At 39.9% G+C, this 13948-nt stretch overlaps 1 protein-coding gene across 2 annotated transcripts; it reads right to left on the bottom strand.

Annotated features, from left to right (window-relative positions):
- Positions 1–2882: 2882 nt before the first annotated feature.
- On the bottom strand, positions 2883–12161 carry metap1d (methionyl aminopeptidase type 1D (mitochondrial)). Of its 2 annotated transcripts, XM_034184006.1 has the most exons (10): positions 12105–12161; positions 6125–6291; positions 5367–5516; positions 5126–5274; positions 4093–4135; positions 3815–3978; positions 3640–3737; positions 3262–3309; positions 3089–3167; positions 2883–2969 (listed from the first exon to the last, which is right to left on the bottom strand). In XM_034184006.1, the coding sequence occupies exons 1-10, from the start codon at positions 12121–12123 to the stop codon at positions 2885–2887; spliced, it is 1002 nt and encodes a 333-aa protein (XP_034039897.1). In that variant the 5' UTR covers positions 12124–12161; the 3' UTR covers positions 2883–2884. The 2 variants fall into 2 exon arrangements, with proteins under 2 accessions (XP_034039897.1, XP_034039898.1); XM_034184007.1 differs by lacking the exon at positions 5367–5516.
- Positions 12162–13948: the final 1787 nt, after the last annotated feature.

The raw sequence follows: 13948 nt of genomic DNA, 5'->3' as shown, positions 1-13948 counted from the left end.
TTCTCCACAAGAATTCCTAACCCTTAAGCATCACTACTTCAACTTTCAAGTTACAGCTGCAATAGAAAGTATAACAACACATACACATCAAATCATCATTTAAACTGTATCCTTTGAAATGTGGGTCAGACTGTATGATTTTTTTTAAATAACTCCCAATCAAATCTGAGTTCACAAGCTGTAATCTGGGCTATGACAGCAATTATCGTTGCTCACTTCACTTACATAAATGTTTAATAAGTGAAAAGTGAGGAGAACACAGCTCCATGTTCGATTTTCTATTTGCTCTCAAATGTTTTATTGATGAAATCCACCTGTAGACAGAACAGACAAACAGATGGTGGATGGGTGTTGCTATGCCTGGAGTTTAGCCACCTCCAACAATTTAAAACAGTCGACCTCGATTCAAAGGCTAACTGGTGTGTGTTAATCCAGCTTTCATACACTGAAATGCCACATGGCCTTGTGCCAAAAATATTTGTCAACTTTGGCCAAACGGCCTTAGAAATCAGTGTCTGTATTACCTGGATGCTAACCAGTGAGCTAAGGCCACAAATGGACTTGGCACCAAGTACTCTTCTGAGAATCCTTGGGTACCACTGGAAGTACTTTGTGCCAAACAAACTGTTTGGGAGACTCAGCTGCAGCTTATCACTTGCATCATAAGTTAATGTCGGCTACAACATTTTGGCCACGTGGCATGATTCCCGCTAAATGATTCACTACACAGGTGGCTCAATGTTGAGAACTCAAGCACCTGGAAAGGCCAGAAAAGGCCAAGGAATGTCCTTGTTTTAACTGCCTGTGGCAGTAGATGGCTACTTTCAATGGGTGGGGAAGGACTGGTATCCGCCTGCATGGTTCCAGGACCTGGGGCTCTTCTATGGTGTGGTGGATGCAGCAACACGTGGTAGATACTTCACCATACCATACCACTTTATTTATACAGCACATTTCACATAGTTTCCAAAGTGCTGTACAAAAAACACACACACATACAGGACCACACACTCACACGGTGTTAATAGCCAAAGCATAAAAATGGGTCTTAAGACGAGACTTAAAACACTCTACAGTGGGGGGACTGTTGGATGTTAAGGGGCAAATCATTTCACAGCTGAGGGCCCACCACAGAAAAAGCCCTGTCCCCCCTGGTTTTCAGTCTCGTCACAGGCACCACAAGATGGAGCTGGCTCTCAACCCTCAATGCACAGGGAGGCTGGCAAATTTGGATGAGGTCCAAGATATATGCTGGGGCCAGTCCATTCAAAGCTTTAAAAACAAACTTAAAATCAACTCTAAAACGAACTGGAAGCCAGTGCAGGGACACTAAAATCGGCGTAATGTGCTCTCGCTTTCTGCTACCAGTTAAGAGGCGTGCAGCAGAATTTTGGACCAACTGTAAGTGGGAAAGTGCATTGTGGCTGATGCTGATAAAAAAAAGTGCATTACAGTAGTCTAAACGAGAGAAGACAAAAGCGTGCATGACTTGTTTGAAAGCATTAAAAGATAAAAAATGTTTAACTTTAGATAAAAGACACAAATTATAAAATCCAGATTTGACAACCGCGTACACCTGCTTGTCAAATTTAAAATCTTTGTCAATAATGACGCCCAGGTTGGTGACAGATTGTTTCATGTGCTGTTTAAGAGGGCCCAAGTCCAAAAGGGGGTCAATATCTCCAAATAAAATGACCTCTGTTTACTCTGAGACCTAACCTAACCTGACCTGACCTAAATTAGTTTACAGTGCTCACATATATTTTGTTACTGTCCTTTTGGTTACCCAGTCCCAGTAACTCTACCTGCATCTTTGAACAAGACACTTCACTTTGCTAATGGATTTGGGTTTGCTTTAGCGATTTTTTTAAGTTTGCTTTTTAAATCTTTGGTGAGGAACACTATTGACAGTGAAAAATTATTTTCCTTCTCCTCTCTTCACCTAGGGAAGTAACAATATTCTCCAAAAGACTGATGTTCCATCCAAGGGGACTCAAAGACTCTCAATCATTTGGTACAGTAGTTGGGGATAAGCAGTTGCCCCAGTGGGCCTCACAGCATGTGTATAACTTCTGTTAATGTTTTGTTCTTTGGCTGGTAATGCAACAGTAGATTACATTTCACGTTATGTGCTGCCATCTAGTGACTGATCTCATGATCTACAGTCCATGCACAAATCCTTCAATGTATTTCTTATAAAATGTCTCAAGATGTAAAAATGTCACTGTGTTGACATGAAGCCACTGATAATGTAAAACATTTCTTTGCATTTTCTATTTTCATTTAACTGTTCAAAGCCCAAATGTCAGTATCAAACAGGAGAGTTCCACAACACAATGCAAGGCATGAGAGGGCTGATGCAAACCCTGCACGATCTTCATGCTGGAATATATCCATGTCTGAGAGCTCATGTTACCAATAAATCACAAATATTTTGCTGATCGGTATAAACTTTAGATCATCTCTCAACCCCTACTGATGGCAGAGATATAGCACCAAATATCCTTTTTGCACCATGTTTTTGTTGACCTCGACCTTTGTCTAGTCCTCTCAAAAAGTTAATCACCTTGAGATATCTGCAATATTCCCACCAGGTTTGGTGAAAATCCAACCGTTTTTTAATTATTTTGTTCACAGTCGAGAAACACACAGGACTGATTACAATGCCCTACTTCACTCTGCGGAGTCCACGCAGGGTAAATATACAAAATGTCACCCTGCCAATTTTCTACCCCCACCCCACACAAAAACACACACACAAAACTGTCCAAATATAAATTGGAGATTTAATCCTTTTATAAATTGAAAAAAAAAAGAAGAAGAAAATAGGAGGTATTACATTCTGATCTTCCCATATCAGAGTGAGCAGTTAGATTCCTCTCGGTCACAGACTGCTCTCGTCTTGTAGCCTGGTGAGAATGTCCACTCCATCAGATGTGATGACTACTGTGTGCTCAAACTGAGCCGACCTGCATCAAACAAATAAGCACAAAACAGACTTTCATGAATAAATGTCACAAACAATCTATGGTGCATTATCCAATCTGATATAAACAAAGCCAGTAGGTTCTTTCAGCCCACCACAAACCTTTTATCATCAGCAGACACTGCAGTCCACTTGTCTTTTAGGATTTTACATCTTACAGATCCTTCCATGAGTATAGGCTCTGCAAATTATAATTAAATAACAAACCATATCAGCCTAAGTTCTTTTACAAAGTCTGATCTCAATGTGCAGGAAAAAAGTAAAACATAACTCACCTATTGTGAAAGCCATCCCTTCCTCCATAGTCATATCATTGTTATTTGCTGAAAATAAGGCAAAAGATAAAAAATGGTGGTTGTTGAAAGGTCTTTTAGCAAAGCACCACCCTATAAATCCATTTGTATCATACATGCTACGTGGGTTTCTGGGAAATTCTATGTTAACCTTAATTTATTTTCTACCATTTTTATTTCCAACTCTGCTCCTTCACAGTTAAGCCATGTAACACTCATCGAGCTTGTGAGAATGCCAGCATTTATGTGCTGAGACTAATGATGAATGCAAGCACAAATCTAACATTCACACAAATGTAGATTTAATGTTCATTCAAAGTCAGTCCCTCACAGTCATCATCAACATAGACCCAAACTCACCATAGTGCCAGATTTCGGGATGACCGTGGAAGTAGGAGCCGATGCCATGGCCAATAAAGTAAGGACAAACTTGGAAGCCACTGGAATTGGCTATTTCACTGAAACAAGTTAAAAAGAAAATATTAGAAGACATTAAAAAGAATTTGAATTTGTGGTTTGTACTGTACATATCTACCTAATAGTGTTTCCTATAACACAGAGCGGCGCTCCGGGCTTGCACGCAGCGATGGACTCATCTCGGCAACGCCTGGCTGTTTCTACAAGCCGCTGCCCAATTTCATCCACCTGGCCAACCAAGAAGGTTTCTGAGGTGTCACCATGGTAACCATCTAAATAAACCTATGATGAACAGCCAGAAGCCAGTGTTGAAATCAATATTTATATTTGGAGTCGTCGCATTTTACAATCAATAACATTGGCATATTTGTGTAACTGCTGAAGACATTAACTTACAGTTACGTCGATGTTGATGATATCCCCATCCTGAAGCTGACGACTGCATCACAGAGGCATAAAAAATGCAACCACATTAAACACAATCAAAACATTTTGCATTTCAGTGACTTGCCAGGAAACTTAAACTTTGTCATCCACATTATGCACTGACCTACATTTGAACAGCTGATTAACAAAAACAAAAGTGACATTAAAAGGCTCAAGTTGTCAAATATCAAGTTGCTGTGAATATTTTTTAGAAATTCTCTCAAAAATTGTCTTAATTTTTCATGTTGGGTAAAATTCACCACTGACTAAGTGTGGGATGCGAGCGCCCTCAGCCTCCTGCCCCATCGGGCACATCAATACAAGTAACTGCTAATAGCATAAGATGTGACTAGTACAACTGAAATTATGTATTAAAATTTAACTTGAGTACAACATCTTCAAACCTATTTATCTTTGATACCGATTTCATTGATACCCATTACAGGATCGAAGAAATCAGAAGCTAGGTTGAGAGATATGAATCAAAGGTCACCATCAGCCCCTTGATGCAAATTCCTTTGATCCTGTTTACAGTATCAAAGATAGACACACAAAGCGATGAACAGTGGAACAAAACCAGATCCCCCTTGTAGAGGTTCAAAAATCAAAGATCAGTAATCAAGACCAAAAGTCAAGATCAAAGAAAAAACAGAATCAAAGGAATCTACCACTTACAAAGAAAAAGAAAGCAACTACAAGAAAAATATCACAGATGAAAAAAAGAGGACTGTTGGACCTTCTTGGAGGTATACACTCTCTGAGTACCTGTCTAATTTGGAGTTGGACCTTAACCTGATGGGATTTCTCTCACTTCAAAATCAGAGTATGGCTCAATTTGCTCTTAAATTTGGAAGTCTATTATTAGATGTGAAAGGTGGGTAGCCTCTTGAAACAGAAAGGCATCATTTAAAAACCACTAGTGAATGTGCATCTGAAAAGCTGAATCATCTACAATCACATCACATGTTCACTAAGACAGGCACGCATACATATGCTCATTTACCTGTCCGGTATTCCATGACAGACCACATTATTCACAGAGGTACAGACTGACTTTGGAAAGCCCCCGTATCTGAGGGCAGATGGGTAGGCATGATTCTTTATTGTCTCCTGGTGCACTATGAAGTCTATTTCATCTGTTGTCATGCCAACCTGAAAAAAAAAATAACTGGTTGTTGCAGCTGTATGGCAATTGTTTTTCAAGTGGCAACAAACACTAATTACTGCAATTATCAAACACTGACCTTCAAACTCTGGCCAGCCAATAGCAGGACACGTCTGGCCAGGCGACATGCTTTGGCAAGGCCTTCGATCTGCTCTTGATCCTTGATCTCGATGTAGTCTGGCCATTCAGGGACCAGTTCACTGCTGACGTACTCAGGCTGTACTATGTGCTGCAGTCAAGGATGTAAAAGTGGGACATATCAGTGTTTTATTTTTCACAACAGATGTATTACTTGAAGAAAAGAAAACTAATTCTAAAAGTATTTTCCAGCTTGTTCATACTGCAAGTACATCCTGTCCTCATTTTAGTCCACTTCTGGCAAAACTGCCCCAATTACATGTTTAAAGTTGACTGATACAGCAGTACTGTGTCTTGTGACTTAGCTGAACACAGCTTTAAAAGTTAAAAGTAGAGGAATGAGGACTGTGAATGCTACAAATTGCTATAAAGTATAAAGTGTACAGCGCTTTGGTTGTTGGTATTCATTTTAAAGTGCTTTATAAATAAATTGAGATTGAGATAAAGCTTCCTTCAAATAAAGTGGTATGATGAAAAAGTTTTAGAAAAGCGCCTGCAATTATTTATTATATAATTAAATAATTTAATAATTTAAATACCATCACAATGCAAATAATTCAGCTGAAAGGGAAAGTGCTAAACTTTTGACGGGTAGTGTAAATCAAACACAAAGGAACGGTAAGTCACATGGCACACATGGCAAGTATGCCTACTTGTGATAAATCACATCTGTCAGAAGGCCAATTCCTCTGACTGTACCTTGGGCACCGGATACGCAGGACTAACAGCAGCTGGATGAACTACACTGTGAGAGTGAAATTTTTTTGATTTCCTCCAGAAGAAGTGTCTGTGTTGCTGACACAGCACAGATGTCGGAGCTCTACAGCCTCTTAGGCAACAAAGTTTCTGTAGAAAACGTTCCAATCCTGGAAAGAAACGACAGGGAAAACACAGATCTACATGTTGAAAAGCACAGACACTCCACTAAAATTACACATACACACACAAAGGTAACGCATTTTAACTACTGTATATGTTCTCTTTGAAGTCATATTGGAACAGCTTGGGACTCCGGCGATGGCGGTCTGTGGTAATTGGAGTGTGGACATAATCTTGTTGTTGTTGCACTCGTATAATGACAATGACAATAAATCTCATCCATCCATCCATATTGTGTACATAAAAACCAAAAGCAACAGACAAACTGATTCGAGGAACCCTGGCACTGCAGATTTTACATCTCTCCCTTTGTTAAGCCACAGCTAATTGCGGTAGCTTGCTCAGGTGTGTCCAGATAATGAAGAGCTGGTGGACAAAACAAAAATAGGTAGAGGACAGGAGGAACATATGTAATGCTGGGGTGGGGGTCAAGTATTCAGAAACACTGCTGTATGCAATCATAAATACATCAGGGTCATTCCGTGTGAAATCATCAGATTTTCCAACTCTTCCCGGGTCACCAACTTGGATTCTCATGATTTTTTTTTTTTTTTACAAGTACCCACATATGTCTGATGAACACATGCAAAATATTTCTGCTTAATTCCAAGTAGTTTTTTAGATATCATTTTTTAAATCAGGGTACCCACAATCATATTTTACACTCGCGAATGCATTTTGAGCTTTTTGTTCATTTTTAAAAGGCATTATCTCAGCTAAAAATGCAGATATAAAGCTCAAATTTGGAATACACCCTATTTGGGCACCCCAGATACAGTAGTAAATTTCAAAATTGGGATATAGAGCTAACCTTTCATTCTGTAGCATCACAAAAATGGCAGTTTGTCCATTCTCGCAAAAAAAATTACAAAATTTCAAAGAGCTGTACTAAAGAAGGGATTCAATGGATAATCTTCATATTGTAGAATACACATATCTGGGGTACTAGTTATATGTGTGTCAAACAACACTGTGGTCAGGACTTGAAGGGTTTTTGAACTATTGACTCTTGAGAATCGAACATGATTGTAGAATGTCAAAAATAGGCCTCCAGTCTCTTTATGGTTTGACCATGTGGGCAAGTGCTCAGCCACTTCATATTTTTTTGTGGAGAGCATATTGATATACCAACTTTATGTCAAAATTTTTTATCTAGCTCAAATGCCTTCATAGTGAAAAAAATTTGCAAAGTAGGGTACCGTAACATGGCGTAAACCAATTTTTGAACCTGTATTTCCATATTCAGAAAGCAATATATCAGCTCTGAATGGAAGCATAAAGCTCAAATGTGGTATTTACAATATTTGGCACATCAAAATAATGGATCAACTTTGAAAGACAGATTACTGATCTTATTTTTTTCTTTCATGGCATCATAAAATTAGCAATTCAGTCATCAATGCAATTTTGTTACAAATTTTGAAGAGCTGTACTCCGAGAGTAGAATTTACTTTCTCTAAGTAAAATATATTCATCAGGATGGGGGTTCTCTCTCAAAGCATGTGAAATCTTGCATGGTGTAGTAAAGTGTATAATTAGTCTAGTATTATACTAATAGTGCTTAGTTCAGTAGCTAAAACAACAGACAATATGCATTTTTCTTAATCTGTTCATTTCTTCAGAGGCATTAATAGGGCAAGGGAATTGTTGTTATAACAGTTTTAGACAAGCTGAGTCATCAGTCACTGCAGTTTAAAAACAGATCTGATATTCTGAAATAATAAAATTATAATTATGGACCAGATACATAGAGCAACTCCAAATCCACTAGCACTTAGCTTAATTAATTGCTGCAGATTTTGTATGTCTAGATCATACAATTTTACGATATTTTGTGAATATTTTATTAAAGCTAATATAGACAGAATATAGATAGACAGGAGACGGAGACAAGAAGAAGAGGAGTGTCTCTCCCTTATTTAGCAGGAGTAGGGGAAAAACTACAGAGGATCTTCAGACAGCACAAAATCCCAGTTTACTTTAAACCAGTTAACACCTTGAGACAGAAATTAGTTCACCCTAAGGACAGGATCCCTAGTTACAAACAGAGCAATGTAGTGTATTCTATCAGATGTCAGGAAAACTGTAACGAACACTACATAGGTGAGACTAAGCAACCTTTACACAAAAGGCTATACCAGCACCGCAGACAGGGCGCCAGTGGACCTCAGTCTGCAGTTCATCTCCACCTTAAAGACACTAACCACACGTTTGAGGACAAGGAAGTTAAAATATTAGCCAGAGAGAAGAAATGATTTGAGAGAGGGGTCAAGGAGGCATTCTTTGTGAAATGTTTGAAACCCAGCCTTAACCGGGGAGAGGGTCTGAGACACGCTTTATCCCCTGTTTACAATGGGGTACTCAGGTCAAAGCAGTTTCAGTCTTTTGTTCATGGTAATGAGTCATTCACGTCATCAGCAGAGTCGTCAAGGGAGCCATTAGGAGAGGGTCCGTCCCATCATTAGGAGGGACAGCTGCCCTGTCATTAGGAGGGTGCTAACTAGAGCACAATAGGTGCTAATTAGAGCTATTGTTTAGTCACTAGCCTATAGCAGTCTGCCTCTTGGTAGGAGGGGTCTGGTTAGGTTTAAAACTCCAGCTTTTGTGACTTCTTGATTATTCTTCTCTACAAGAGTCAAGACAGAAGTTAGACCACCAGAGCAAGAAGCTGAGGAAGCTTCTGCGATTTGAAGCGAAACGTCCTCGCGTCAAGCAACCCAGTCCAGTCGAAGATTCAAGCTTCTCTGCTATTCCTGACATTCTTAACGTGACTTAAGGCATCTGAATAGGTTTCTTAACAGTGCGTGTAGGTGCGTGATATTCGTGGAGCATGTTTTTGGCTGAGGAAAAATCTTCCACGAATGTCACCCACCACCGTCGCGGAGCTCGCAACTGAGCATGTTGAGACGTCTTGATTAGTAGTCATCCTTAATAGAACGTGACAGCATTTGTAGTGGTTCCTGTGATGGTTCTTGGAGCCCAAACTGTCACACGTTGTTACGAATTGACACAGAAACTGTCAAGTTTTGACACGAATTGTAACGCGGTGTCAGATTTCACTGCACGCCACTACGATTCACTTCTCTCACATGCGCACAATTAAACCATGCTGCACCGCAAGGAGGACAGTGACATCAAGGTGGCTAAGTCTTGTTCCAGTGCTCCTCAGCGTGCTCCTGCAGGTGTTCCGACTGCTGTTGTCCCTGATGTTTGGGAGAACGAATCTGAGCCAGAGGAGAGCCGCATGCAGCCAGACATCTGGTTCTCTCCATCTCCTCCTCCTTTCTTTGCCACTCCATGGCACAGAACCCAACAAAGCATGCAATCACAAAGTTCTTCTGGATTCCTCTGGATTTTGAGGAGCAATCTGGAGCGAACTGTTCAGCAGCTGACGGAAGGATGAATATGGGGGTGTGTGGAGACAATTCGCCTGATTCACATGACAGAACGTAACAATGCATTGTAATGCGCAATAACGCGGAACATTATTTTTGACCATGCATAATGGTTTGTAATAATTCGCTAGCGATACGTACCATTAATCGTAACATGTGGTAACAGGTTGCAACAGTTCCTGAGGACTCCTGACACCTCTTTTCCCCCGAATCATCACATTCGTGATCAGAAGCCAAGAATGTATATTCTGTGGCATTCGTCACTTGTCATCTTTATGTGTAAACGCAGCATTAGTGAGCTCTTCTCCTTTGCCAAGATAATCCATCCCACCTCAAGGGTGTGCAATATCAAGATGCTGATTAGACAGCATAATTATTGACAGGTGTGCCTTAGGCTGGTCACAATAAAATAGTGATGTTAAGCTCGAGTCAGTCTGCTCGACACAGCATCGAGCTTTTTGAACCAGAAATGTCAGTGAGCAGCGTTTCGAGCACGCCCCATCACGTGACCACTGCGAGCGAGGCCTCGTGCTTCGCAGAAAATTTGAATAATCTGGGCGTGTCAATACGACCAGAAAAGTATTTAAATGAGATCTTAATCGCAGCTCAAACCGTGGGTTTGTGAGAGGAGATTGCTAGTGACACTGTTACTGCCAATTAGCACGTGAATCGGAGCCAAGGAAACTATTAGTTTATATTTAGGTCTAGTTTAGAGTTCATTTAGTATCATTAGCTACACACACATAGGATCTAACATAGACAGACACACACCAAACACAACAGGCATCTATTCATATACAACATTTATTCACACAGTACATCAACATAGGTTATAGGTTCGACTATATATTATAGGTAGATCAGAGACTGAGCTGTGACTGAAGAGCTGTGATTTTGTTGAAGTGAAAGGTGTGAGTAAGCTGAGTGTGTGTGTGAGAGAGTGAGTAGTGGTGAGGAAGGGACATGGAGGAGCCAGTGCCAAAAAGAGCACGATCAATTGCTTGGGAGCACTTTGATCTAATAAGCCCCAAAAAGGTCAAGAGCTTGATTTATGCTCAAGAGTTGAGGTACAGTAACAATACGTCTTCAATGACACCTGAGGTCCAAATATCCCCAGATATCAATGGCTGCTGCTTCTGTTGCTGCTCCTGGAGCAGGAATCAGGCCATGTAAGCTATATTTTATTCTTTATCTAAGATTAAAACATACTCATAAACAAAAATAGCTCAGCATGTCAGAATGTGTTTCCATTAAAGGCAGACAAGCTGATTTGGATGAGGCACTGGTGGACTATGTTGTGGAAGATGCACAACCATTCAAAATAGTGGACAGCAAAGCCTTCAGGGCTTTACTACAAAGGTTTGACCCAACATATGCCCACCTCCAGAAGAGAAGACCCGCTCAAATACTGGGCGACACGAGTCGCAGTCTATCCGAATTTACAGAGAAAGGCAAAAAAATATTTGTCGATGCAGCAACATCAGTGCCTTGCGAGCGGGTCTTCTCCAAAGCTGGAGAGGTCATGAGGCAGAAGAGGAGCCGATTAAAGCCCAGCACCGTTGAAATTATTCTTTTTTTTTTTTTTCTAAAAATTGCTGAAAGTTGCACAATCACCATCTCCTATCCCCTCTATTCTAATTTACAAATTACAGCAACATGAGCACCAATTGCAGAAGCACATGTCTTTCTCACTTTTCCTGTCACGTTATCCAAATATAGTTTGAGGAATGATAAATCTACATATAGTCTACAATAAAGGCTTTCAGAACCATTATGTGTGCATCTGTAGGGACTATTTATTACATTAAGAAGACACAATAATACATGACTTTTTTATTATTATTATTTTTCAAGAACAAACCACATCAGTCATGAATTAATGCAAACATTTGTCAGGGCACTAGCTCAAGGTCATTCTCAAAGCAATCCAGCAGATGTCACCCTTCAAACTGTATCAAACGCGTCGAAGCAGTGTGTCGATTTTCAGCCAGTTGTGTTGCAGTGGCTCATTGGTTCATGAGGCTTCGAAATTGCCATCACTACAATAAAAGGCCACTCTAAAAATATTCAGTTTGGGATGGATAATCTCAGCAAAGGAGAAGTGCTCACTAATACAGATTTAGACACATTTGTGAACAATATCTGAGAGAAATAGGTCTTTGTGTATATATATATATATATATATATATATACATGAAGTGGCTGAAAGTCTCTCACACACGCGCCCGCGTGTTCATAATCAATATGCAGTCCTTAGCTTCACTACAAATTACAGGCGGCAAAAAAGCTAGTGCAAGTTTACCATATTCTCTTTGCAAATTAAATGTACTGGACATTGCTCAGTTTTAAATATCATTTGCGTGTCTTAACCGTGAACAAAAAGCTGCGGTGTGTCGACAAAATACCTGCAAACGCCGCCCCCATATTGTTTATTTCTATTTTTTTCTTCTTCTTCTTCTTCTTCTTCTTCTTCTTCTTCCTTTGGATTTATTGGCAGTTTGCAAACCGATAGGGTGCATTACCGCCACCAACTGATTGGGTGTTGCGCATCAATACAGCTGGACGTATACTATACAAATGAGGAAATGGGGAGATAAGGCAGGATTAAAAAAAGTGGGAAATTAGATCGTACTATCTCCCGTTGAATAAACCCGTTCTCTTTAAATATGCAATTACATGCCTCCAAACTGGTGGTTTAAGAGTAGAAAAAGAAAGCAATCCCTCAAATGTCATACTGGTCTGGCCCAGTGCTCTCACATCATCTAATAGAATTCTTGTCTGTTTTAACTTTGAAATTCTCATGAACTGATGGCCAGACCTCAGAATACAATATGTACTGTCTACTCTCACCTTCATAAATGAGTGTTCAGTTTCAGTCCTCAAGCAAGAACTTTATTCAAAGGTGCTGAAACATGACAGCAGTGATCTCAAAGTGTGTGCCAAGGTAAAGGTGGACCATGAGTGGTCCATCCAGTCATTCATTCATTCATTTTCTGAACACACTTATTCTAATTAAGGGTCACGGGGGTGCTGGAGCCCATCCTAGCAAGCACACTACACAAATGAAATGTTGTATTTTGGCTGAGGTTGAATGTTGCTACAATGACATTCTGCAGACCAGCAATGTTGCCACAATGCTGAAGATGATCAAAATATATACATGTTGATGTAGTTCTGAGCCATTTCTTCTCACTGAGAGCCAAGGTGGAGCAGTGGCAACTCATTTAACTGATGTATGAAGGGTCCCAGGTTCAATCATGGGTTGGGGATGAGAAAAATTCCAATACATTTCAAGCTGTATGAACATGGATTTCAACATATGTGTACAGTTGTATACTCATATATTGGAAAATTCCATGTTTAATCGAAATGCATTCATCTATTTTACTGGTTGTTGACTGTTTAAAAGCCTTTGTAGCATTTTCGTTATATCCCTAATACTCTGAAATATGGATGTGGCTTGAATGTGGAGGACATGCAAATTAAATTTTCCTCTACATTTTGCTTTAAATGCAAACATGTTGATGAGTGTTTCTCAAATGGTGCTACAGATTCAGTGTGATGTTGTATGGTACATCTGGAAAGTATTCACAGTGCTTCACTTTTTCCTCATTTTGTTATGTTACAGCCTTATTCCAAAATGGATGACATTCCTGTTTTTCCCTCAAAATTCTACACACAATACCCCATAATGACATTGTGAAATAAGTTTTTTTTTTTTTTTTTTTTTGCAAATTTATTAAAAATAAAAAAATAAATTATATGTACATGAGTATTCACAGCCTTTTCCATGAAGCTGAAAATTGTGCTCAGGTGCATCCTGCTTCCACTGATCATCCTTGAGATGCTTCTACAGCTTAACTGGAGTCCACCTGAGGTAAATTCAGTTGATTGGACATGATTTGGAAAGGCACACACCTGTCTACATATAAGGTCCCACAGTTGACAGTGCATGTCAGAGCACAAACCAAGCATGAAGTCAAAGGAATTGTCTGTAGACCTCCAAGACAGGATTGTCTCAAGACACAAATCTGGGGAAGGGTACAGAAACTTTTCTGCTGCTTTGAAGGTCCCAATGAGCATAGTGGCCTCCATCATCCATAAATGGAAGAAGTTCGGATCCTCCAGGACTCTTCCTAGAGCTGGACGCCCGTCTAAACTGAGCACAGAGAGGTGGCCAAGAACCCGATGGTCACTCTGTCAGAGCTTCAGCATTCCTCTGTGGACAGAGGCGAACCTTTCTTAAAGA

The sequence above is a fragment of the Thalassophryne amazonica genome, chromosome 12, assembly GCF_902500255.1.
Source record: "Thalassophryne amazonica chromosome 12, fThaAma1.1, whole genome shotgun sequence".
NCBI classification, from domain to species: Eukaryota; Metazoa; Chordata; class Actinopteri; order Batrachoidiformes; family Batrachoididae; genus Thalassophryne; species Thalassophryne amazonica.
This window is presented reverse-complemented; position numbering and strand designations above follow the sequence as displayed.

Bases quoted from the DNA above. Each gene is read 5' to 3' on its own strand.
- metap1d (XM_034184006.1), bottom strand. The intron at 5,275-5,366 runs GTCAGTGTTTGA...TTTTTTTTTCAG, and splicing joins TGGCTGGCCAGAGTTTGAAG to GTTGGCATGACAACAGATGA. The intron at 4,136-5,125 runs GTAAATGAGCAT...TCTGTGATGCAG, and splicing joins TGTCATGGAATACCGGACAG to TCGTCAGCTTCAGGATGGGG.